The sequence below is a fragment of the Acanthochromis polyacanthus genome, chromosome 3 (assembly GCF_021347895.1).
Source record: "Acanthochromis polyacanthus isolate Apoly-LR-REF ecotype Palm Island chromosome 3, KAUST_Apoly_ChrSc, whole genome shotgun sequence".
In the NCBI taxonomy this organism is placed as follows: domain Eukaryota; kingdom Metazoa; phylum Chordata; class Actinopteri; family Pomacentridae; genus Acanthochromis; species Acanthochromis polyacanthus.
Window position 1 is genome coordinate 20,786,109 of NC_067115.1, and position 26,222 is coordinate 20,812,330.

The following is a 26,222-nucleotide window of genomic DNA, read 5'->3' on the forward strand; positions in this document are numbered from 1 at the left end:
TGCAGTCTGTCTTATCTCTCATTGCAATGCTACAGACCTTGGAGATGAGCAATGAGCAACTCAGCAGGGTTTTACCACTCTGCACTGTTATTTAATGGATAGGCACTTCAATCACATAGCTAATCAGAGCGAGAAAAACTCACAATGAATGTTTCAGCCCATCCGCACAGTTACTACTTGCAAATTTAGCCTTGAAGTAGCAGAACAGGGAGAGTCACTGTGCAACACTCTTCTTTTATGTGCAGTTAGGAGATGGTTCCTTCCTCTGTCAGAATTATCATCATGACGGTCCTTTTGCATATGTCAAGTCATGCCTTTGGAAATGTCACTTTGAGCGAACCAGCAGTATCTCGCTGTCTGCATTTTGATTACTCACATGCATAAAGTCCAGACTGTGGAGGAGGATTGTGTATTCATAATCAATACGAAAAAAACTGACACCCCCAACTCATCACTTATTCTGTATCACACAGCATACTATAAATGTCTTTCTCTAGATTTCAGTGTCTGGGGAATACGTATTTAAAACCAAGATTAGCTTTTGGACTTTGTGCTGTCATGAAATGTTTGGTTCCAACTCGGATCACGTTTGTTTTATTAATTCCACAAGGTCAAATGTTAAGGTATTATATTTGGAGTGGTGTTTTGTATTTTAGAGTAAAGCAAAAAAAAAAAAGAAAAAAAAAGGTTGTAAGTGCTAAAAATTCATTTGATATTTGATGGTTCTATAAATTTACCTGGCCTGTCATAAACTATGAATAGATTTTGACTTATGAAGAAAAACAACAGCTTTTTTTTGCACTTGTGTTTATGTAATTTGTCTGATGTGTCTGCATTCTATTAATGTGTGTGGTTATTAATGTTTCAAGTTGGAGATACTCTGTCTCACAGGGATCATGTTTAAATGATAAAATGTAGTCACAGAGCACATACATTAAATCTGCATGTAGCCATGTAACATTTAGATGTGAATGTGTATTTGTGATCTGAGAGTAAAGCGAGTGTGTGCGCAGTATGCATGCATGGTTTGGTGTAAGCACGTGCATTCTTGTGTGAATATGAGCATGTCTTCGTGTGACTGTGGCAGACTCTGGCAGCAGGCTTGAAATTAAAACCTTATGCGGAACAGAGCTCATGATTGGACTGGAATTAAAACAAAAGGCAGAAGAGCACACTGAAAAAAATGGAGAGAGGAGAGGAACAGAATAGCGAGAGCAGGAGGAAGAGACGTGTATTGTCTGAGAGGGGAAGGAGTGAGCGATTGCCTCCACTGCAGTCCTACAGCTTGTGTCTGGGTTGTTTCTTATCAGAATGTCAGGCGGACCTTTCCCATTGACTCGCTTCTGTCAGCAGTCTGCTTAAATGTGAAAGCAATTAGGGAAATTGGCGGAGTCAAAGAAACATCTTAAAGACACCTAAAAGAATAGCGGTGATGAGTTGGAGAGTGGATATGCACGAGGAGGGTGTCTGCACGCTCTCATACACATGAATATGTGTGCACATCTGCCTGCAGAGACACACACTCTCCCTGTCTCTTTTACTCGCCTACATTAACACACACACACACACCTGAGTAGTCCTTGCCATTGATGGTTAAATACATGTCAACCCACTATGGTGATTTGAAGTCTCAGCTGTCCTTTGTGTTGCATACAGTTCCACGTCCCTCTTTGATAACTTGTGTGTCTCGGGCTATAAGTAATGTTGGTACTTTAGTTTGCATGACATAATAAATCACTGAATTGATGCTTCCAGCAGACACATTCAATTAACTCTGTGACAAAATGTTTACTCAGAGCACAATTTATTTACCTGGCATACATGAACAGTAAGTTCCTGCATTTTCAGTTTAATAGTCTGAGCCTCAGTGAACTACATATCCCTTAAGGCGTTTCCGAAGGCATTCCCCTCTGCTCTCACCTCTCTTAACCCTGAACAGGCAACATCTGCTTTCTCCATTCATTTGGAGCTTGCTGTTTTAATAGCTCTGGGCATATTGCCTTGAAAAGGAGAGGAAAAAAAACTTTTGGCCAGGGCCCCTGGCCTTCTCATTAGCAGTCTCTCCCAGTGATGTATAGGAGCGTTCTCACTGGTCAGCCTTCCCCTTTGTGGAACGCAGTCCTGACCTGTTCCCACCGCACAGTGTGTGTGTTTGTGCGTGGAGTGGTCATTTCCATGAGAAAGGAGTGTAGAGAATGGACAGGGGCTGCGTTTTCTTTCTCTGAATCGGCTGCAGACGTGGCTCAGGGTGCACAAGGGCGACCTCATCCATCATGTTGTGAATAGCTTAGAATTATCACCCCCTGTTTCTGGACACTATGTGATGAAGAGATTCGTGACAAAGGTCGTCTTGGGTAGAGAAACCTGGGATTGGCCCTTTTAAGGCCATTTCAGTCACTTAAAGTTCCTGATGCAAGTTCTGATTGCTTGGGGACTTTAAGGACTCCTTTATTTATTTTTGTGTACTATTTTGCACTCTTTTGATCACAAAGTATGACATTGTATCTATACAACATAACAGTTTCACTGGGAGAAAAGTTACAACTTTTGGGATCATGAAAAGATACGTTACTGGGTTTTGTGGTGTTGCAGTGGTTAGTACTGTTATGTCACAGCTATAAGGTCCTACATTTGAATCTCCTGATCAGCTGGAGCTCCTCTGTGTGGAGTTTGCATGTTCTTCCTGTGCCTGCCTCAGTTTTTGCAGAGTGCTCCGGCTTGTGCTAGGTTAATCTGTGATTGTAAATTGCCGATAGGTGTGAGAATGAATGTGCATGGTTGCCTATCTCTCTGTGTAGGCTCTGTCTTGGACTAGCGACCTATCCAGGGTGTATCCTTCTCTTAACTCCATTGTCAGCTGAGACAGACTCTAGCCCTAAGCGACCTTCTACAAGAAAAAGTGTGTATGGATAATGGATGTAGTTACTGGACCGGAAATCTGTAAAACCAGAACAAAGAATAAAAGTTGAAAATAAGGTCTGCAGAGTAACTAAGTAATAATAACAGTAATAAGTGACAATAGTAATGATAATTTTATTTATTTAGCCTTTTTCAAAAACACTGTTACAAAGTGCTTCACAGGAAAACAAATGTCAAATCAAGCAAATAATGAAAACAAATTCAACAAAATAACAAGATAGAATATGTAAGCCAAGTGATTTGTGCTATTTTTAAAGTAAAATTTCAGACTAGAGCAGCTTTAAGGCTTCAATGCTTAACCACTGCGAGAAGCAAAACATGTGTAACATAATACAGAACATAAAGAGTGGCCATGTTTTAATACACATTTCATTCAAAATGGCTTTGCTCTCAGAAATATTGCCACTACAGCATTACAGCGTCACATTTATTTCTTTTAAGCACACAATGTTGGGTCCACGCTTCTGCAATTACCCTGGAAATATGAACTGCCTGCCTCCATCCTACGTGTGTGTGTGTGTGTGTGTGTGTGTGTGTGTGTGTGTGTGTGTGTGTGTGTGTGTGTGTGTGTGTGTGTGTGTGTGTGTGTGTGTTTCTTGCCCGTCAATCCTCTGTGGCCGCTTGGAGGTTTGGAGGAGGGAGATGGGCGGAGCTTAGCGTCTGGGGTTTCGGTTGGTCGGGAGTGACGTATCCGGAGCCGCTTCCTGGTGTGTCTGCTGGCTGGGAAGAGGAGAGGGAGACTGCGGTGTTGTTAGTTTGAACAAAATGGCTGCGAGATCACTGTCAACGAGAGCTCACTGAACGCCTACCATGAGTGTCCGCTCCGCTGTCTGGATCCACACAGAATGTATTTCCTCGGAGTCGCTACTCACTCTCCATTCGCGGTAGCCAGCCCTTCACCAGTCGTCCAACCGGCGACTTAAACTAAAAAGAAAAAAAAAACATTTCTTTTTGCACTTTAAAACAAGTTGGCTGGCTGGCTGCTGGCTCACGGCCGTCGGCTTGCTCAGCGAGAACTCAACGGCGATTTTTTTTTCAACGAAAACTGCCTGAATTCTCCGTTTTGCAACACCTCGTAATGGTCGACGACTAAAACGCCAACCAGCTAACGTTAGCTTATATAATTTAGCTGCTTTTAAAAGTCATTGTATTCGTGTTCGTTTTTTTTGTTTTTGTTATTAGTGGTGCTTCGCCCCCTTCCCCGCCCCCCGGTCTATCGTGACGTTTTAACAAAACATTTTTTGGCGATTACAATTTCAATTTTTTTTGATAGATATATTTTTTGCTCAAAGCAGAAATTACCGTACTTGCTGTGTGTATATCTGGCTGAGTAGCCGTTGTTTACCTCGGTATCTTGTCACCAAGCTGCTTCAGCGGCAGCAGTCGGCTTATGTACCAAGTCTGACTTTAATTGCGACTAAATGTCTGCTCCATCTCTTTACGGGTAACTTTAGAAAAGACATCGGAGAATGCTTTTCTGCGTATTTTTTTCTGCCATGTATCAACTCTTAACTGAAAGCTGCCAAAGCTGTGATTAACACAAGGTAAGTTTCAAATACAGTTAGCGTTGCTCATTGTAAATTGATGCATATTGTTACTAGCTGTAAATGAATATGCTAAATAATCAACCGTGTCGCTTTACTCATGTGTCTGGAATATAGAGATCGTACTGCTGCAAACTCGCGTTTTCTTCTCATTTTTCATGTTGCACACCTTCAAACCCGACAAAATAGACTACCGGTCAATCAGATCTTTTCTCCCATGTGCTGGTTTTAGATTTTTACAATGTGGTTGATGACTAAATTTAGTATGCTTATTTGAAGGGGCTTGACAATGTTGGGAACTTTTGTGTTATATCATAGCTCTTTCATGATTGGCTGAGTGGCTGGAACACATTCAGTACATGTGAGTGTGTAATGTGATGATTTCTTGAACTGACTCAGAGAACTGCCTTGCCTTTTTTCAGTGTCTCTGTAGTTATTAGAAGGTAATGGTGCACTAATTTTATGGTTATTGGTTGATTGCAGAGAGAGTGGAATTGTTTCAAGGCAGCAGAGCTAAGTATTTTATTCATTTATTTATTTTTTAATGTTTGGATCTGTCCCCTTCTTATTGTAGTTGCAGTGGTCCCTAAATGTGACAAAGGCACAGTCTTAGGTCTGATGCCAGTTTTCACTGCTCTTTGGTCTGCAGTTCCGTCTGTAGCTGTATCACACCATGTATCTTGTACACTATTGTGCATTCCACTACACTAATTCCAAGTACATTATTAAACATAGCTGTCCTGTCTCTCTTCCCTCCTTTCCTGCACCCCCAGGCTTGGTGAGAAAGCCGGGGATTCTGATTGAACTGTCGCCTTCCATTGCATCCCCCCTTCCTGCATCCTGTCTCCAGGCACTGGAGTATAGCTTTTAATATCTCTTCTGCGTGTCTTAATTGAAGTACATAATTTCCTGTTCAATTTCAGACCCCCCCCCCCCCCCCCCCCCCCGACATCTCTGTCACCACTGTCTTATCTCTATCGTCACACACCAGTGAGGTGATGAAATGAAAAATGTGTGCGAGCAGCAATGGCACACATGCATTTGCAGTCGGATGGGGAGCGTTTGTGTGTTCGGTGCATACAGATTTATCTAGGTCTTCGTGCCTGTTTGAGTGTGTGTCTGTGGTCTTTCTTGACATGTAAATGTTGTGTGTTGTGTCAGCTGGTGGCTACACATGTGTAGTCATTTTTGCAAGGGGTCTGTGCGACCATTAACGTCAAGCTCTCAAAATTCTGGCGGTTGGTTAATGCCCTGTAGTTGTTAATCAGGCCTTGAGCTGCCTCCTGCATGCCCTAGACACCCAGCTGACTCATAGATGCAAACACGAGCTGTTTCTTACCCAGGGTCAAGGGTCCTCCCTTCCATTCCCGCACCCATACTTCCAAAAGGCTAATGAGCATGCAAAAAGGGGATAACTGTGAAAAGATGTTGGAGTCCAATTTGCAAAAAAACTAGTGTATATGGAGAAAAGAATAATCTTAAAACCTGATAGGAGCTGAAGGGAGTCTGCTAGTTTTCTCAAATGCCTTCCAGTTAGCCTTATCCTTGACACACACAGCTGCTTTAGCGCCATAGCTACTACTGTAGCCACAGCAGGAGGCTCATCTGGAGGACACTTGGCAAATTTTGGGTGAGTACGGACCTTAGGTCAACAGCGATGGGGATACTTTCAAGGAGAGACATTTAATGTTGCAGTGAAGCCATGCTTTTCTGTTCTTTTCTGTTGTCTATTGAGTGTTACTAAAAGCTTGGATTTGTAGCTTTGTTTTCCTAAGAGAATGTGTAAATTATCCACTTGGTTATTGTATATAATACTTACAGTCTGCAGAGATTATGGATATTCTATCAGTGTTGCTGCACAAAAACAGTAGTTGGAACATTTCTGAACACTTATTTAGCTCAAGCTTAAGATGTTTAATTGGAGGTTTTTTTTCCTGATGGAAAAAAACCCAAAATAAGAAATTCAGTCTCTCACTGGGGCACAGACTCAGTAAATTATATTACTACTTGCTGTTTTGGCAGCACACTAGCAGGAAACCCATAACCCATGTTGGCTCTGGATCTAACCAGGCTGTAGGCTGTTGGCATCTAGACGTTGTTTTGATTAGAGCGTATTGTAACAAAGCCACGAGGACAAACTTTGGCAGTAGCTCCATCTGCAGCCCCCTATCACTGAAGGGGCAGGATCATTTATTTAAAAGGAACCCCTAGTCTTCGTCCCCTTGTCTGACCCTTTACAGACAAAACATGAGCACTAGTGTAGTCCTCAGGTTGCATCATTAGCCTTGTTTTCACTTCCATTCAAACATAACTTGAATGGACCTGCTTGCTCGTATCCTGCATACACGCTTATGCTTCTTCTGCTTTTATTGTTTACTTCTGTACAATAATCTGTCATTTTGCCCCAGAAATTCCGTTTTTAAAGAAACTAATACTTAAACAAAAACTTCTTTCTATTCAGATATTTTTCATTGACCCAGGTAAATCCCTTTGTGTTGTGCTTGTGTTGTCTATCTCTTTCCCCTGTCATTGACCTAAGCGCAGGCCTGACTATGGTAGTCACTGAGCCTGTGATTATGAGGCTTTTCAAACAACTGGCTCAGTCCTGATAGATAACGCGCTTAACACCGCCGCAGGGTGCTGCTCCAGTAGGGGAGCGTTGACAGTAGAATCAGCTGGATGCAGTGGAAGGCTGCCAAAAGCCATTACCCTCTATCTCTGCTCTATGTATTGCTATTTAGAAGTCAAGGGGAGCAGGGTAAAGATTTGCCAGACAATTGTATTTGGTGTGGTCATTGTGCTAAATGAGAAGTGTTTGTTTGTGCAAACCAGTGTGTATCTTGACTCTGTAATGATAGGGCGCTAGCAAGCCAGAAATAGTTGTACTATCCTTTGCTGGATGGACATCATCCAACAAAAGAAAGCGCTCAGACTGACTTTGGCATGGACAATTTTTTTTGTTTCAGTGGCTGTAGTGGTACTAGATTGGACAAAACTGTTACTTCTTCTCTTGTAAAGTAATGTTTCGGGGGGAAAATGGTGTTACCATTGATGGGACTTCCTCTATGCAGTTTATCTTACCTCAATCTGTATATTGTAGCCCAGGGTTCATCTCAGGTCTGACACTGATCTCTTTTGGCAGAGGTAGTGATCTCGTGTTAAGATAGGTCTGATCACATCTTCAAGTACTCTCAGCCCTAAATCTAGCATTTCCTGTTTGCCAAGATGTGTAAGAGTGTAAGCTGCACCTCGTTTTATACAGTTCAGTGCATAACTTATCAGAGAAGAGCTAATGTATAGCTCAAGCTCTGCTTGAAGGGCAGCACTCAGGTATTTGCTTATGACTGGTATCCTCGTATACAAAGTCAAGGGGGGGATGGTGTCTGTGTAACCCCCTCCTCCTTGTCTAACTTGTGTGCCAATAGAGGGGGCAGGGGCTTAGGAGGCCCACCAGGGGTAAGCCAGGCTGGGGTGGATGCAGGGGGATGGGGGAAACGAAGCAGAAACTGGCGAGTTGCTGCCTGTGAGTCTTGGCAGGGGTCCAGGGGAATGTTCAATGTGCCGAGGATTGGTGGGGGCCTCCGTCCCTCCCTCTACTCCATGTCGGCTAATTGGATAGATGTGGAGAGAACGAGATGGACTTCACATGGAAACTGACAGAATATGCAGGACATCCAACCTACAATGTTCCCTTTTTCCTGCTCCAAACCAACATTAGACAGCCTTACTCATTATGTAACAGGACTTAGGCCCTGCAGCACTTACAAAGCTCTCAGTTAAGGCTGTGTAAATATCACTAGCATGCGCTGCCTGTCCCTGCACTGGGGCCAGGGCTTAGACAAGTAAGCTCAGGTCATTTGTTTGTTGTCTTGATTGTATTGCCTGAATACCAACTTGTCAATAAAGTTCAAGTGTTGGAGTATATTTTAATAATTTAGTTTGATTTAGCAGAACTTCTTGAAATCATCAACAAAATATTTCTTGTGATGTTTGAGTTGTGGCCTGTTTAAGAGTTAAACATGTCTTGTGGGAAGATTAAGTTTAACAAAATTTGGTGTATTCATACTAATTAAGGCACAGAGTATCAAAAGACGCCGAAGAATTGAGGCATGTAAGCTGTTATCCCAACACATCATGTGCTATCTGCATTTCAAATGCTCAAATAGCTGTATTGATTAATAGCTTTCTCTGCATTTTAGGAACTGTAGTATATTTCTGCTGAACTTATGAGAGCGTATGTCTTCAGGTAGACACTCATTCTTATTAGATCAAACAAATATAACTAGCTAATTTTTACTCAAGATCATAACTCTTTCACTTTACCGCTCTGCTTGTGTTTAACTTTTAAAGACGTACAATTGTTGGTATTTCTAGATCTTCACGATTATCCAAACAGAAGGGTCTGCTTAAATCTCTGTGCTTTTCTTGTTTTCCTCCCTGTCCTTCTTACATCAGACCAGGCTTTGTTCCCACAACTAATCGCAGCACTTATTTTCTGTCTCTCTTTCAGAGTCTGCGTTATTGCTTACACTGTTGACAGCCAGTAAATTGTTGACTGACACTGTGTGTATGTGTGTGTGTGTGCTTGTACATCTTTGTTTGTGAAGACCAATTTAAGCTTTAGACCTTGGGAGTGAGGACATTTGTGGTAGCGTAGGACATTTTGTACTCACGCTCTGACACATATTCGAAAGGCTTTTTGAGGGTTTTAAACTTGTGTTGTAGAGTTCAAGTAAGCAAAAGTTAAAGGCTGAAGTTGGACATCTAGTTGCGATGGTTAATGTCTGGGAGAGAGAGGCTGTACCTTAGTAACCTTGAGGTTAATATAGACTTGCTGATACAGCTCAAGCTCATTTGTCTGAGTGTACATTGTGTCCAGGTTTGTGTCCCTTGATTTAGTTTTGCTCCTGTGACTCTGACAGTTTGATGATGCCTGTCAAGGAGGCTTGTGTAGCATTTGAAATGGAAGTTAAAGACTATTCTCAGATGGTATGCATGTCTCATTCCTTCAGACCCCTCAAAATATCAGGCATGCACAGAAGACAGCAGTTGCACTCTGTTTGAAGCAGTCTGCTTTTTACCTAAGCTCTCTTCATTACATTGGCTTACTAATATGTTTACCTCGACCAAAAGAAAAAAACACTGAATCTTAATCAAGTCAATAAGGATGCAATGGAAACACAAAATTTTATATTTGATTTATCTAAATAGCAGATGTAGAAATACATTGGTTTACCTTAAATAAGCATGTTTTTGATTACAGTTTGCACAATTTCCTGCTTAAAAGATAATCAAAAACATTTCAAGTTAAACCAATATGATTCTGACATATTTGGAAGTAGCAAACAGTTAACACTATTTCTCAGTTAAGTCTGCCATATTTTGAATTGGGGTATATCATAGTGTGTTATCTGGTTCAAACATGGCTACTACACAGCATGCAAAACATCAAATCAGTGGTGGCTCATGACCATTGAGGTAACTCAGTAGATAAATTGAATCAATATCTGCCAGCCAATCAGAAACAAGTGTCTCCTGTTACCATGGTATAAAGTGTGATTAATGGGTGGCTTCGTAAATTGCAGAACCAAATACAATTATATTTGGTTGTGAGTGTATATATATTAATAAATAATGTAAATATAAATGAACACAAAGCATTATTAAGCAAAGATGAATGCATACACCACCACACTTGGCCTTGACAGCTTCTTCTTGAATTCACAAAGCTTTAGCTGTGGTGATTGCAGGAAGCAGCCCTGCTTGGTCTTGTGCATTGTGCTGTTTTCCTATTTAATGAGCTGCCACTGTGTTAAAGTTTCATATCGACTTGGCAAAGGCAGCATCCGAGACACTGAGAGCTAATTTTCTGGAGGCAAACCTCAAAGCTGTTATTTATAGCACAGCTCAAACTCTCTTACTATCTGATTCTTCGACTTTTTTTTTTTTCTCCATCTTGCTTCCACCGCCATCACTGCTCTCTACCCACCTGTTCGCTTTCAGTCAGACTCTCATGTTACAGATTTCACTGACCAAGAATATTTTTTGCCACAATTCACTGAGAAGGTCCAGTCTAGTGGCAACAAAATGTCTATATTTTCGCGAGCCACCTGTTTTTAAGCAAAGCTGGTATGCAGAGAATGCTAACAAACCGAGTAGCTGCTGAGTCTGTCAGTGTGACAGAGGTATAGAAAAGCACACAACTGTGGAATTTACAGGCTTGCTTTCTACAAAACATTCAGGTTGAGTAAACAAAAATGCACACCCACACAGATTTGTGGAGAATAATTGAGGTATGTTGCAGCAGTAGCAAGTACTGAGGAATTATTCCCCAGGTAAGGGCTTCCCATAATGTTCCATGTAATAAGACTCGGGAGAGTGTTGTGGCTTCTATGATTCCAAAGGAATGGGTGGCTGGTTGAATGGTAATGGTGTTGGAGAGTGGATTTACCACATTCTGTGGTCACGGCCTGACCATATTTATTTTGGTGAGAGAGGAAAGTCTTCTTCTACTCCTTTGTGAGTGGTTTTGTGCCTGCAGCTGCTCCGACAGCCATTCAGAACACACGAAGCTTCATGTTTTCATTGCTTTTTCTTTTCCTTTTAAGTTGTCCCTCTGTGTCTATCTTCCTTTGTCTTGCTCCATCTTCATAGTAGCACACCTCATTTTATCCCCTTCTATTCTCATTTTCTATCAACCTGACATTATTTTCTCCCCTCACCCCTCATTTTTCTCCCTGCATCTCTAGACACTAGCGATCAAGGTGCATGGATATTTCAGTCCCCCCCACCCCCACCCCCACTCTTCCCATCTCTCCTAATCTGCCAACCTCAATAGTGCTTCGTTCAGTTTTGTTTCCAACTCCTCCATTTCTCCACTGAGGATTCTTTCTGTCTTTTCCTTCTTCCAGCATAGTCTTTTTCCTTTCTCTCTGTGCCCTGTCTGGTTCTCCGGCGGCTGTCGTTCTTAATTGGTATTGCTCTGCGTCTGCTTTCATCCTCTGCCTGCCCCCCCTCCCTCCTCCCACCTCCCTCTTCTCTGCATCCCTGGCGGAAGAAGACAGGCATCAGACAGACTGCTTCCCTGTGTGTGTGTGTCTCTGTGTGTTTTTATGTTGGGTTTGTGTGTGTTGTGAGTTCCTAGCCTCTTCATTCCCGTACAGTGTGTTCTTGTTGTCATGTCTCCTTCTCTGTAGCTTGGCCCTATATCCCAGGATATGAAACTGTTTTGTTCAGCATCAGAAAGGAGGATCCTGCCTTGCTATGCAGTTTCTTCACAATTTTCCAGAGGCACCTGTCTGCTGAGACTTGAAATATATTCCTTATCAATTCTTAAATTCTGAAGGTATATAATAAGTCACTGTCGGATCAATAGTTGGCTGAGGGTTTAAGCAGCATTTTGAAAGTGAGGTGATGGTGGTAATTTGGACTCTACATACCCTAGTTTTTTGTTTCAGTGCTTATTCCACCATAAAATCCATTCGTTACAGACAGTTGAATGAATAACAAAAAAATATTTCTTTATAGCTTCTTATTCATTTAAAAAGTAGCTTTGGGTTTAGCTTAACTTATCACCAAGACTGGAATTGAGAGGAGCAGCTATCCCAGTACTGGCTGAGATCAACAACTATGTATTCAATTCACTAAAACATGAAAATTGTATTTGAACAAGCCCTCTGGTTGCACATGGGAGCTCACTGTTGATCTACAGACTGAAAGTATTTACCTGTTTTACATGCATTTGTAACTTTGAACAATATATAGCTGACATTATGGGTGAACAGTTTTTTATTTAAGAAGGTACAGTATGCAAATGCGACTTTTTGTGCTTGTTGGGAGGTGTCGAATTATGTGCTTTTAACTGAAGCAAGCCATTGGCCCATGGTTTTAGTATTTGTTTTAAGTAAGGCATAGCATGGAGCTATGCTTCATTTATATTTATCTTTCATAGCTTTCATTTAACAGTGCATTTTAAAAAATGTGCTTTCGAAAGGCAAAAATTAAGAAATAACTCACTCATTTTTTAATTAACTATTGTATGTCGGGTATGGTAATTTCAGGGCCAACTGCAGTGTCATACTGGCGGTGAGAGTGAACTTGATGCTAAAAGGCAGCACAGAGACGACCTAGGATCACAGCTGAGGAACTGTTGGTGTCAGCAGTACTGAGGGAGAGGGACAGGGAGAGGCAGGTAAGATTATATGTGAGGGAAACAGAGGTCAGGAGGGAAGCTAGCTTTGGCAATGACTACATTAGCTCAAAAGACAACTGTCTGCTCTCTCATTTCATATGGATTTTTCTACCAGGATGATAGTGTTGGTCTTTCTGAGAGTATAGACACACAGGCAATTCTCTAATATTTCTATATCTCTGTACAGTTCTGTTGTTGTTACAGTTCTACCTTCCTGACCCAATTTCTTCAACCCTTATTGTGACAGCAGCATGAGTAACCAGATCCAGTAGCTACGCTGTCATCTCATGGGTAAAGGCTGACACTACTAGGATAACATAGTCAGCTGTAGTAGAGAGGCTCTGTTACTAGCAACTGATAAGGACAGAGAAATCCAGCACATATGGAAAATCCAGTTTTCACCCCTCTAAATCCCATGTCCCCGTCTCTGCTCACTTACTGTCACTGTGTCCCATCGCCTAGGCTTTTCACACACTGTCGGTGTTGTAGTTTATTTGGGGCAGCTTATTTCAGAGGTGTAAATTCGTGGCAGTTTGGTGTTGTGTATTATCATTATGTGTGGTGGTTGAGGGGAGGCTTAATGGGCTCAGATATGGAAGAGAATGAATGAGAATTAAGCTGCTGCACATGTACTGCCGACACTACACATACTGCATACAATTATCTGTATGCACGCAAACATGCACACGCACCCCCGCATCCACACATAATTTGAACTCCTATTTATTACCTGAGGGCAGCCTTCCCTTAGCTGCTGAGATAGCACAATGACACACAGACTCAGTGTGAAAAATAGGACTGTGTGAGTGTATGTGTGAATGTAGGAGAGAGGGAGAGCACAATGGAGGAGGAACAGGGAATGAGGATGCGAAAATCCAGATGGAGGAAGACAAGCATGTAGAGAAATCTCCTTCCATTTTTTTGTGATGCCAAGACCACTACTCTGGCAGGGTTTGGCTTTAAACTAACTTATGAAAACAGTGTTGATTGTCTCTCTTCCTTTATCTCCCTCTCTCTCTACCCATCTGTATGTGTGCCTAACCCTTGTCTGATTTCTCTCCCTTCCTGTCATACAGACATTGCTGCAACATCAGATTGTTTCTTTAAAGACTCTCCTGTCTTTTTGAATGACATCTCCCTCCCCCTGCAAGTGGGCAGCACAGTAGGAGGCAGGCCTTCCATTAGTCTTCTGTTATGATCATTATGATTCATTCATATTTTCAGATTTTGATTCATATCCAGGCTCTGTGTAGGCACGTCTTTTTTTTCACATTTATTTTGTGTTTAGTTTTCTAGTCAGGGACAATGATCAGTTTAATTATATTCATTATCAATCTGTCAGTTGTGTCAATAAGTCAAATAAAAGTTTGCATGGTAAATGATCAAGGCCTTGTCATTTTGAGGTCTTGAAAGCCAAGGCTTTAATTTCACTGAATTGTGTTGTGAATAACAGTCCAGAATCCCAAAACATTAAATTGACAGTAAACATAGTCTCACATTTGATAAGCTCAAACCAGCATAAATTTAAAAATTTTACTTAATGCGTTGCTTTTAATAACATATTGTCTGGCTATATTGGTATAGTTATTAATCTGAACAGTCTGACATCTCAATCATTAGCTGAGATGATTGGATAGCAACTGTTAAAAGAACTTCGAGACATTGTCAGGAATATCACATTCACAGCAGAAGCAGGGATTGTGTGTGTAGTTCATAGAATTTGTTGAAAGTATTGCAGACTAACAAATTAACGGACGGCTTCAGTTCTCTTATGTAGTATTTGTTGATTTAGAAATGCGTTGTGGTTTTGCTTCAGTAGAAAAAGTAGATTTGACTGAATAGTTTTTGAAGTGTGAATACAGAAACCGTTTTCGTGAAAGTCGGTGTTATTGAGTTTACAGAGAATTCAGCATATCGCTTGAACAGTGGGACAGTTTTTTAAGGAAAGCCACAGCCTTCCAGTTCACAAAGATGAAGCACAATGGCTAATTGAACAAGGCAAGCGCATGTGTGTGTGTACATACATCCATGCTTTGCATGCTGGCCAGCAAATAGAAAATAGGCCATTATTTCAGACTGACATGGAGACTATTGATTTTATTTTTACATTTTAGAGTGGTGTCATTGATTTGGTATGACATAGTGTGGTATAATAGATTAGTGTCCATTGCACTGAGTGAAGACTAAACAGACTCGCATTCAGTCCCTATGTCTCAGCTCATACCTCAAATAGTTTCCTAGAGCTGTCACTAAAGCTGAGCCAAAGGAAATAGATGCTGAAATGAAGGACTTAGTTTGCCCTGGCCCTTGGGCTAGCTATCTAGCTAGTTTGACTCACACCCACTAGAAATGGACCTTTGTAATAAGACCTTATATTTCATTCTATCAGCCTGTTGTTGGTCCTTATGTTGTCTTCCTTTCAATCATTTTAATCTTTGCCTTTTAAAAAGAAACTTTTCATTTTTAACCAGCTCTTCTATGCTGGCCTTCATACTTGCTTTTCACACTCACTCACGTCATCCCCCCTCTCTCTCTCTCTCCCTCTGTGTGTTTTTATTCTCCCTTTTCTTTTTTTAGCCTTCTATTCTTCCCTTTCCATCTTCTCCTTTTCAGTTTCTCATCATGAGTGTTCCTCAGAAGTGTCTGCCACGAATTTTTGTATGAAATGACGCTTGTAGATGGAAAAGTTTTTCCAGACACTGAGTGCACTTTGGCTCTGGCTTACACAGATCAGAAAGAACATGCTAAAAGTTTATATGCAGTGTGTACATGCTTGTCAATGTAATTTTGTTTTTTTTGCATGAAATTTGAGTATCTCTGTGCACAGATGATATCAATGTGCATTAATGTCATACAGTTGCATGCAGGTGTTTGAGCACCCTAGGGCAAGTTACAATACGTACTTTGTTAGTGTCTGAAGTCACAAGATGTAATCCCAAACTGTCAACAAACGGACATTAGAAATGAGCCTTTCTTAAAATGTTAATACCGCAAGTTTAGGCACCCTACGAAATAAGTGCTTCCAGTATTTGTGGATATTTAGTGGAGTCGGTTCTTGCCTCTAAATGTTTGCTACTGCCTCAAAACAGAATATCTTCCTTGTGTCTAACAGCTGGCAAGGAGTCCCCTTAGTCAAAATCTTCCCCTTTTTTTCCCCAAACATCCCTTTGGTGATTTTGGTCGCCAGGCTCAATTTTGACTTATTCCCTGAGCAGTGGTATGATCACTCTTCTATATAAATCTATGCATCAACACAATACTATGGAGTAATGTACCACCACTCTTATGTCAGCTAAGCCTTCCCGCAGAACTTCTACAAGCATGTGGGGGTTTTGCCTTACCTTTCTGCACAGCAGGCATACAGTTGTATCTGTGTTAATCTGAAAGTTATTTTAGATTCTTCTAGATATTGTCTCGACTGCCACAGTTCCTCACACTTCTATCTCTTTAGTCCCTTGATCTAAAAAGTCTATGGATTAGCATTTGAAAAAAAGCTCAATTTAATGTATGTTTCCTAGATGTTGTATTTTATTTAATTTCAAAAATCTCATGCACATCAGTCGACACATTAACAATGAAGTATTGTAGGACATTGGAGGAATTTGAGCTGAAGCCTGGCTTTTCTTCTTCATGTTTCACTCAGCATTCTTTCTTATCCTTGTCTGACAGCTGATCGAAGCTAGCAACAGAAGAAAGAGAACCATTTGATGGAAGAAAAGAAAAAGAAAAAACAAGAAGAAAAGACTAAGAAGGACGTTGCGCAGAAAAAGGTGAATATGAAAATGCATGTCCACACACACACGCACACACACACACATTTTTTATTGACTTATTTTTTATTAAAGAAGTTGTATGCAAGCAGTTACTTCAGTTTGCATGTGTGCATGTGTGTGGCTATACAGTTAGTGTTTCGTGCTTTTCTTTTTTTTTTTAGAACAAGTAGTTTTTAAAAAAAAATATGTAAGCAGCACCTTTCCAGTATACAAACAACTGACTTCTGTTCAATGCAGCTTCACACCACTAGTTACTACTAGTCTTTTTACAGTTGAACATAACGCAATGCTTTGTCATAATACTTTGGTTTCATTTATGTTTTGAATTATTAGTAACTGTCATCCTTTCTGTATTCTCCTCTGCAGACTGCTGATCAGAAACCCAAAGGTGAGTGATCAAGAACTCTACACCGTCTCATCGAACTCATTTTCTAAACCGCATTCCAACCACAGATATAAATGAATCAGCTCTGATTAACACACATTAACTCAAAATGGCAAGCACTCATTATTCATGCGTTATACATACATAGTATTTAGCATTCTTGCATACAGATGGACACACAGATTTTGCACATGCATGCACAATTCAACCGTTCAACTCTCTGTTTCTCACACATGCGCGCACAAACACGCACACACACAGCAGAGCAAATACAGTGGAGTGTAATGCAGAGTGACGCTCAGTACACCCGCAGCATCAGGCAGTGAAGCGTGAGGGCACCCAGACAGCTCACCGAGTGTGGTTGTGGGTAAAAGAGATGGGGGGGATGGGATAAAGAAAGACAGGAGAGGATGAGTGGAATAAAAGAAGGGAATGGAGTTCAGCTGAAATGCAGAGGCGGAAAGAACAGTGTCCTCATATGCCCTTTGTGCCCTCTTAAGATGCTAAAATAGACTCTTTTTTTCCAAATATTGCAACAAAATTAGCTCTAGTTTGGTATTGACATAAAAACCAAGTATCCAGTGTTGCTTCTGCTGCATTTAGTTGTTTCAGTGACAGGCTTGTGCTTTATATTCATTTATTATCTGAGTTGTTGAAGTCAGAAATATATTGTCTGTCTGGTCACTTGATTTGTGTCCCTTTGGTTTACGGATATGTTCAGAATCCAGAGTTGTTTAACATTGTCGATTTGTAGCAAGATTTCAGGGGTTCACAGAACACATAATGTCTTCACTTCTAATGGAACAAATGCACAATAGTATGTATGCACGCACATTTTTTTTCCTCCTTCAAATTAAGGTAAAGACTGTATCTCGAGTGTGAAGTTTAAAAGAATGAAAAATGGTGTGAGCGAGTGAGCATAGTCCTAAGCTAATGTACAACACTGTTTCTCTGTCACTGGTAGTTTCCTCTTCATGTCTGCTTTTAGACCTGCATTTTTATGCTTCTTGGATGATGCCAATTATCAGGCAGATATTCCTGCTTTGTTGTCACCTAGCAACAACATGGTGCGATTCCTGAAATTATTACACATGTATAAGTTGCAATTAATTTACAACACTTTTAAATAAGTTAACTTTGTAATTGCATAGTCAGGTTTGGGAGAAGACGGCACAGAATTGGAGGGAGGTGTCCGCCTTTAAATCTTCCTAGTGTGTCTGTTAGTGCCTGCCGAGCGTGAGCAGCAGTTTGGCCATCTGGGTGTAACTGTGGGGCTTTAACAAAGGTCACTACAGCTTGCCTTGGACTCTGACCCGCCTATTTAATTACCGTCCCTGTGTTTCTCTGCACTGTCTGTTAGCTTGGCCTGTTAACCAAGTTTCAAGGCATTGCACAAAACTGAAAGCTTCTGAATTGAATAAACATTTAATGCCACTGTTGCTGTGCTTGAGTAATGAGATGGAAATATTTCTCTGAAAGTAAAAATTCTCAGACTTTGCCAGGCTTGGAATGCAATACAAAAGGTGCTTGTCACAAATGGAAACAATGAACAGTAGGAGAGAATAAGCAGAATTCATAGCGTGCAGCGTCTCTTTTCGACAATTATTTACACAGGACACATTTGCTGAGCTCTTTTTCAGTCATGCCCAAATCACACCCACATATGGTTTACCATAGACGGCCTTTTACAACCACAGTTATCTTTTGGCCACTGAAGGTCTTTACTTGAGCAGTTGAGGTCTAAATGCCTTGCACAATGATATGATGATGATGATGTGATGATAATGAGGCAGGCATTACAAAGACGTATTCGAAATTACAGATCAGCCAAAATTTCAATCAGTGACACATTTTTGTCATTTTGGTTGTGAAATGTGACTGTAGTCATTTTTAAACGAAACTCACCAATTTTATGTTAAGTTATATACATGAGCAGACCCTTGTTGTCTTCCCAGTTGATGCTCAATGTTGCAGCCTTTTTTACTGTATTGCTCGTTTCAGGGGTCCTTGTGCTTTTTGGTTCTAAAATTTTGGCAATACATAGAAAGCATATGAAGCTAATATTCATAGATTCATTGTTGGATTTTAAACCCAGTGTGGCAAGTCAGACGTATATTGAGTATCTTCTATCACAACTCTAGTACTTCCTTGCTTTATACTATGTGTTATGTTGGGTGGATGAAGCATCACTGGCCTGAGCAGTCATTCAAATGCTGAGTGTCAAGGAGGAAATACTGTGAACTCTGTTTGGGAGAGAGGCAAAGGAGCAGGTTCAAGGCTAAGAAGGAAAGGGTGGAATAAGGAAGAAAGAGGAAATGTAACAAGCTGTTTTGGGCCAGATAAAAGCAAAAATGAAAGAAGGAAAGAAAGAAAGTAATGAAGCAGTGAGCACTTTAGAAGAGTGCAAAAAATGACCGTCAAGAGTCAGTGACGACACTAATGTAGAAGAGGGCTAATGACACGGACATTTATTTTATGGTATGTTTAATGAGAGATGGAGAGGGAAAGGGACGTGGAACGAGAAACTGATTGTGTGTATGTAGTGGGTACTCATGCAGACAGAAAGATAAAGAAAGTAGGGGGAAAAGGGCCTGTTTGAAGACTAACCGTTCAGCGAGCCATCAGGACTTCTGTGAGTTTGCTCATAACCTCCCATCTACAATATCTTTTAAAAGTAAGGTGGCATCAACTGGAATGAGATGGGTTTTCATGCGTGACACTAAATAATAGAGGTTTGTGTATATGCAGGAAGGGAGAAAATCAGTATGCGGTAGTGATTTGTGTCTTTCCATCCATATCAGTGCATTCTGCCTTCCTTATACACTCTCAGAAATTCATAGTCACATACACATAGACACCACCTCCCCCATCCTCAGTCTTTTTCTGCTTTCCTCTCTGCAGGCCTCCTTGGTCCCAGGCATTTCAATTTGTTTGCAGTAATCGATCTCGGGCTGGCGCGTTCATATGTATGAAAATGAGATAAAGCTTCGGCGCACTGGAATTAACTTCTCTGCCCCCTATTAGGCATGGAGCTTCACTGAACGCAGGGTTCCAGGAGGCAGTGTCCCATTGCCCCAGCCCACCTCCCCCACACATACGGGCTGGACCTCTAAAGCAGTGTCCTCCCACTCTCCCTCCTGGTCCCCATTACCTCAGAGGGTTGCTGATTATTCACCCCCAGTGCACGTGCAGCTTCATCACAATCTCTGCCTCCACTGCAATCACAATCAGCCACTTTGACTGCTACATACACCCACCAACCTCGGCAAAAACATACACATGCCAACATGCACACACACACACACATAGGAGTGTATAGAGTGTATGGATCTGTCAGGCTGCGGATGTGTGCTCCTAGATGCCCATAGTCATTACAACACTCCTCCATACAGTGAGTGAAAGCTCATCAGTATGTTGGCAATGACTGAAGTAAATGCTCGCATTGTGAAACAGCAAAACAGACAAGACACTCATGTTCTAGCCATGGTGGCTTTTACCAGGCATATACACAAGCACATGCTGGAATATTGTCAAAGAAACCATAGCCCAAGCATGAAGTTAAACAAATGCAATTTAGAATAGAGGTGGCGACATGCATTCACAATAAATAAACTAAATAAACACAATAACACCACAGTGCATCTGTTGCATTATCGTGCCCCGATAATCAGAAAATCTGCAGCCTCTATTTTTGCTGCTTGTGTACTTTTCACTACTTAGATGTACGAGAAGTAATGTAATGTCTGTCACCACCCTGTCCCTCACTTTCCTCCTTACTCACGCTGTTACTTCCAACTGTTTCATTTCCCCCTTTATATGCTTGACGAATGCATCTGAAGAGAACCGTGTTTACATGGTGTCGCCATGGTTATAACGGCATTATGTTTTTCAAAGTGGCGAGAGACGCACATAAACACAAGTGTGTCCTATAATTCTGTGCTGGATTAATTTGCAATTTCACATGCTATTAATTGCGTCTACACTTTAAAAATGGAATTTCATGAATTGCAATCTAATTAGAGGCTAATTTACTTTAGCACTCGGGCTGCTTTTTTTTCTTCTGTTAACCACATTTCTAAACACTCAATGAATTAATAGTGAATAGCTTGTGAATTACGTCCTGTGGATTTATGACTGCCGAGCATAATTGTTTTTCCTCTACCCCCTGTGCGCTCACCCCGCATGCATGTCAAGTGCTAGAGGAGCGTGAGGGATGGAGGGAAAGACCAGGGGCAGAGATAAAGGAAACAAGAGGGTCGCTCAAACTTAAACAATGCCTTCCTCTCTCTGGATTCATGTTGTATGATCACTCACAAGCTGCTGACAAGAGAGCCTATTCGGTGCTTCTCGTCCCTCCCCCATCATTCACTCCTCCCCCCTCAGTGAGCCGCTTCATGTCAAATATCGGGCAGATTAATAGGATGAAGTGCAGCTGATATGAATGACAGTTCAGCCTGGGCTTTAAGGGCAAGGCATTTGCATGTGTGTTTTTCTGTAAGGTTGAAGGCTGCGTATCTCCATTATCAGCTCCTGTCGATCGTTGTCAAATGGCAGTTGGACCACAAAGAAGAGAAAAATGTATTTGTCTAAATGAAATACTGTAGTGTTCTTCCACCTGGTTTATATAGTGTAAAGCTAAAATGTAGTCATGAAAAACAGAACCATGAGTAATTAAATTTGGATATCCAAATTAGTGGTTCTTGAATTGCCATTGTTTTCCCTGGGCTCTGATGACAGTAGGGCTCTGACTGTGGGAGACCATGCACCTCTTTTATGTGCCAGCTTTAAAACATTTAAGATACCTTGAATCATGCCATGTCGTTACCAAGTTCAGAAAGCTTGTACCCTCAGGCAGTTGTTGCCCTCAGGCACTGACCTCGAATAGAGGCGTTGTGTGATCTTATTAAAGCTCTTTACCCTGGGTGTGCATTAACTGCTTTTAGGGTTAAGAAGCAAAGGTGGTTTCTTGGGACAACTCCATTGTATTCCTAACAGCAAGGGGGTCAGAGCTTCGTTCACGCACATGTACCAGGTATTGGAGTGACAGTAAAGCTTGTTGATCTTGATATGAACAGCCAAGACTTGAAAGCGAAACTTGTCATGGACAGAGGGGTGGGGGCACTAATTGGAGAGAGAGTGTGGAAGAGGCAAAGTGTGGGAAGGGGTCACAGAAGGCACAGGGGGGGTCACATGAGGCACATGGAGGTGCATTAGGCAACTGTCTTTCTCTATAGCAACAGCCCATTATGGGATGGGTGAGGGGTGAGAAATTTTATGTGTAGTGCGTGTGCGTGCATGCGAGGGAGTTAAAATTTTTCTTGACTTATGCTGACAGATGGGAGCTTTCATAGACATGACCACTTGAGTGTATAGACAGACATATGCGCATACATCCACCTTCTGTGACTAAAGGCTCCTCTTAGCATGGTGAAAAACTAAGACTCATTTCTTTGTGGCTCCATTACTACTTTGCTCATTTTTACCACCTGGTTTTTATTGATATTTAAAGTATTGAATAATATATTTAGACATCAATTACAGTACCCAGAGTCTTAAATGCCCTTTTATTTGTTTATTAGTAATGCTTTTTGTAAAAATTTGCATAACGATGTAAAATTCCATTCAATTTATAATGTCCAAGTAAATGATAATAAATGGAGAATTGTAGTAACTGTACATAAAGTATTGAGCAGTGTAATGAGTAAGTACTTCAGTGAGAGGAAAGCTGTTATATTGATGCTGAAATGAGCAAGGAGCCCAGATCTGATCTGCTAGAAAATTGTAGGATGTTAACAAGAGGTGTGTTACAGAAACTATATATATATATTTCATGTGCCTTACAGACAAGCCAATCTATGTATTCCTCTTCCTGCATGTGGATTTGGTCCTACCTCCTGGACAAATTGAGTGGGCCTTGTTTCACTGCTTTTGCTATGGCATGGACATGCTTCTTCCTTTACCTTGTTTTCATAGGCTAAGAGAAAATAACAGCAAACAGTTGTACTCTGTATAAAGCCATTTAAAGCAGCTTGTGCAGAATTGTTACATACAGATGTAACCCATTTTAAAACATAGTGGGTTTTTTTTACCTTATCTACTTCTTTGCTTTTATTGGATTAAGACATGCACCATTGTGTAGGGCATATAAGCCTGTGTTGTGTCCATCCCTCCCCCCTCTCTATAAACATAGCTGCATAATAAAGTGGTTCTGCAGACAATAGACAGAAGAGATCTGGGAACCTGCACTGCCTGGCACTAGGCAGGGAACCAATCAGTTCTTTACAATAACATATACCCTACCTCCTGGCCAGTTGTGCTTTGTTTTTGTATTTTCAGTTCAATATCTGATTTCTTAATGTATTCTATTTGCCTTGATGTTCTTTTTTGTCAATCTATATTAATTTTCTTATTCTTTCTCTGTGTAATTAACCATTTAGCGTTAAGAACAGCTATAATTAAAACTTTGGTGTAAGGTTGCTGACAGTGCTTCAGCTGGAGGGTGTCATCTAATTTATAGTGCACTTGATACAGATAGTTGCTTAATTTGCTCTCATTTTCAGGTTTAGTTAGATGTACTAAGGCCACCGCCAGCACCACATAAATGCCAGAATTTGGTTTTCACAATACAAGCATCTTATTCATTCCTGAAGTCTATATAGTAAAATGCAGTTACCAAAAGTGTAATCAAAAAGATAACTATCTGTAGATTTTTTTGAAAACATATGTGAGCTGATATTTGTATAATATATTTTATATTGCAAGTGGCGAGCCACACAGTTGTTATACCAAACCACACCCACAGAAGGACTTGGTAAGCAAAACAATAAATATGTATTTCTGCAAATCTGTTAGTTACTCAGATGAGTTCAAATGCAAGAACATGCAACATCACACATTTACCATGGATTTCATCGCCTTTTACTAGTATTCTGTATTATGAGCACATTCTTCGTATCCCCCCTTTAATCTTTCGTAGACACACTTTCATCTGAGGGATTTCCCCACTTTTTTCCAGTTTTTTTCCTGGGTAGTCGTCTTCTGTGAACTCCACCCCCACATCTTCAAAACCACTTACCCATCCATCACGGATTAAGAATCTCTCCCCTCAAAATGAAAGACGTGTCTCATTAAATGTGTTTATGTTTATGCAGGGTCGAGGGGAGCGATGTTTCTCGCACATGCTGTTTTTTCTTAGCGTTTACACATTCAGACTGCAATTCTTGCTGTCTCATCCTTGTGTGTCTGTGCGACACACTCATTACCTTGCTCTCAGGAGAACATTAATTCTAATTTTCAATTCTGATACTTGTTAAATACAGATTATACCAAAGATGGTTACACATTACCCTGCTGGAGAGTGTTATAGCTACACTTTTTTTTTTTTTGAAACATTAATTTGTTTTAGCTTCATTGTGAGCAGGTTATGACAGTGTGGCTTGAATGTTGTAGAGAAGTTTCAGTAGAATGTCGTTGCTTGTGTAGAGGAAGTCGGATGAGATCATCTACAGTATAAGGGAGTAGCAGCATAGATACGTCCTTGTTGCTACAACACAAACAGAACCTCTGTGAGGCATGCTTGAACTAAGGAAATTGTGTGACTGTGTCCGTCTTCATCTGCTTTCCTTTCTAGACTGGCAGCAGTAATCAGCTGTCAGCAGATTAACACCTCTATCGGTCTTATTGATCAAATTTTCACAGTTGCAAAGGCATCCCAGGGGTTCATGATGTTCCTTTAGTACATTTGTGTGTCTTATTGCAAAGATTTAGCAAGTGAGATGTATAGCAGGAAAAAAAGGAACTGTGATTTATTATTTTTATTTTTAATGAATGCCCAAATGGCTTTATCTTCAAATTAGGTAGCCTGCTAAATGTTTTCTGTGGTTCCTTTTCTGCTTGTGCATTTAACCACATCAAAACAATTACTAAATGCAGCCGTCTTCCAACTTTGTGTCTTTCTAAACTAGTTCAGACATGGCCATAATTGTAATTTCATTTTGAAATACATTGCCTTTTTTTGGTCTGAATTTGGTCCTTTTAAAAACCAATGTAAGCTTATAACCAGAGTTAAAGAACACAATTTTTCCTGTTGTCTGTCTTCTGTTGGAGCAGTGATCACTGTCCAATACAACAAACTGTTTCTTGGTAGTCTCTTGGACATCGGAAAATACTAGTCCAAGCCCTTGCGGTGGCAGAAACGGGAGAACTGGAGTACCATAACCAAAACTATAATTATGTGTAAACCTCTTTCTTTAAAAGGTTACTGGGTTCCTTAAAAAACACTGCCGCTGCAGTCTTTAGTAACACCAGCAGAAGAAAAGAAAATTAGATTGAAGGGGGGACAAATGTGTACTCGATAGAAACATTGGGTTTTAGTTAGGAGAGAGGGATGAAAGAAATGGAAAAGAAAGTATAGAGATAGATTGGATGCAAGGGACAGATTTGGAGTGATGAGATAGAGGAGTGGAAATAAGGCAATGGCGAGGAGACAGAAACAAGACAGGCGAAAAACAGACAGAAAGACAAGAGATGAGGGATCAAAATGGATAAATGCCCAGAGGGAGAATAAAGCGGTGAGCAGAGAAAGGCAGATTGAGGGGGAAAAAAAAAGACAGGGAAATGCAGAGAAAGGGAGCTCTGGGGTTGTGGAGCAACCTGCTAATGAAAAGACGGGGGGTAAACGGGTGGAAACAGTGGGTAGGACAGGCAGAAAAGGGGGCAGGGCGGCGTGTATTCATCGTCTTGCAGTGCGATTGGCTGAGACGGCGTCAAGCGGGCTGAGCTGAATTTAATCAGAGATGTGCGTCACCAGCTGCAGTTCCAAGCCAACAGTCAGTCAGCTTCTGCTGGGGGGGGGGGCGGGCGGCAGGCTCTTTTTCTCTTTCTGCATTTGACTAAACTCTCATTGGTATAAAACATTTTTATGTTGTCTATAAACATGTGCTTGTGCACGAGTAAGTGTGTGTGTGTGTGTCTGTGAAGGACACCAATAGAAGAAGAAAAGAAAGCCTATGATATATTGGCCTCAAGTACTTAGAGATCGGTAGTTTTCTCCATTTGAAGTGGTTGCATTTTGAATTTGTGTTGTGACTGCAAATGAGAATTTCCTGCCTATCATTGCTATTTCAGTGTTTCAGCAGGTAGTAACCCTGAGTGGGCCTCTGCTTTTAGCTGTGCTTTTAGACCAACTCGTGGCAGGGACAGTGAATACATCTGTAGTCTGAATTTATTTTAACCTCCAGTGTGGTAGTGTTGACCTGTGTGTGCATGTCACTGTGTGGTTAATTGCTGCATAGCACTACTGTAAGAGTAGTTCACAGTTTCTCACTGGAGAGATTGAAGCTTTAATTAACAAATTATTTCTATCCCATTTTATTTCTCACTTTTAAAAAGCACCCTCCCCCTCCTGCCTT

At 41.0% G+C, this 26,222-nt stretch overlaps 1 protein-coding gene across 1 annotated transcript in view; it reads left to right on the top strand.

The window, feature by feature from the left end:
• The first annotated feature begins 3,543 nt into the window (after positions 1–3,543).
• Positions 3,544–26,222, top strand: part of LOC110950945 (trinucleotide repeat-containing gene 6C protein-like) — a 58,811-nt gene continuing 36,132 nt past the window's right edge. Inside the window, 3 exon segments of the mRNA XM_051945787.1 lie at positions 3,544–4,463; positions 16,324–16,424; positions 16,794–16,815. Coding sequence (XP_051801747.1) covers positions 16,362–16,424; positions 16,794–16,815 — 85 coding nt within the window. The 5' untranslated portion in view covers positions 3,544–4,463; positions 16,324–16,361.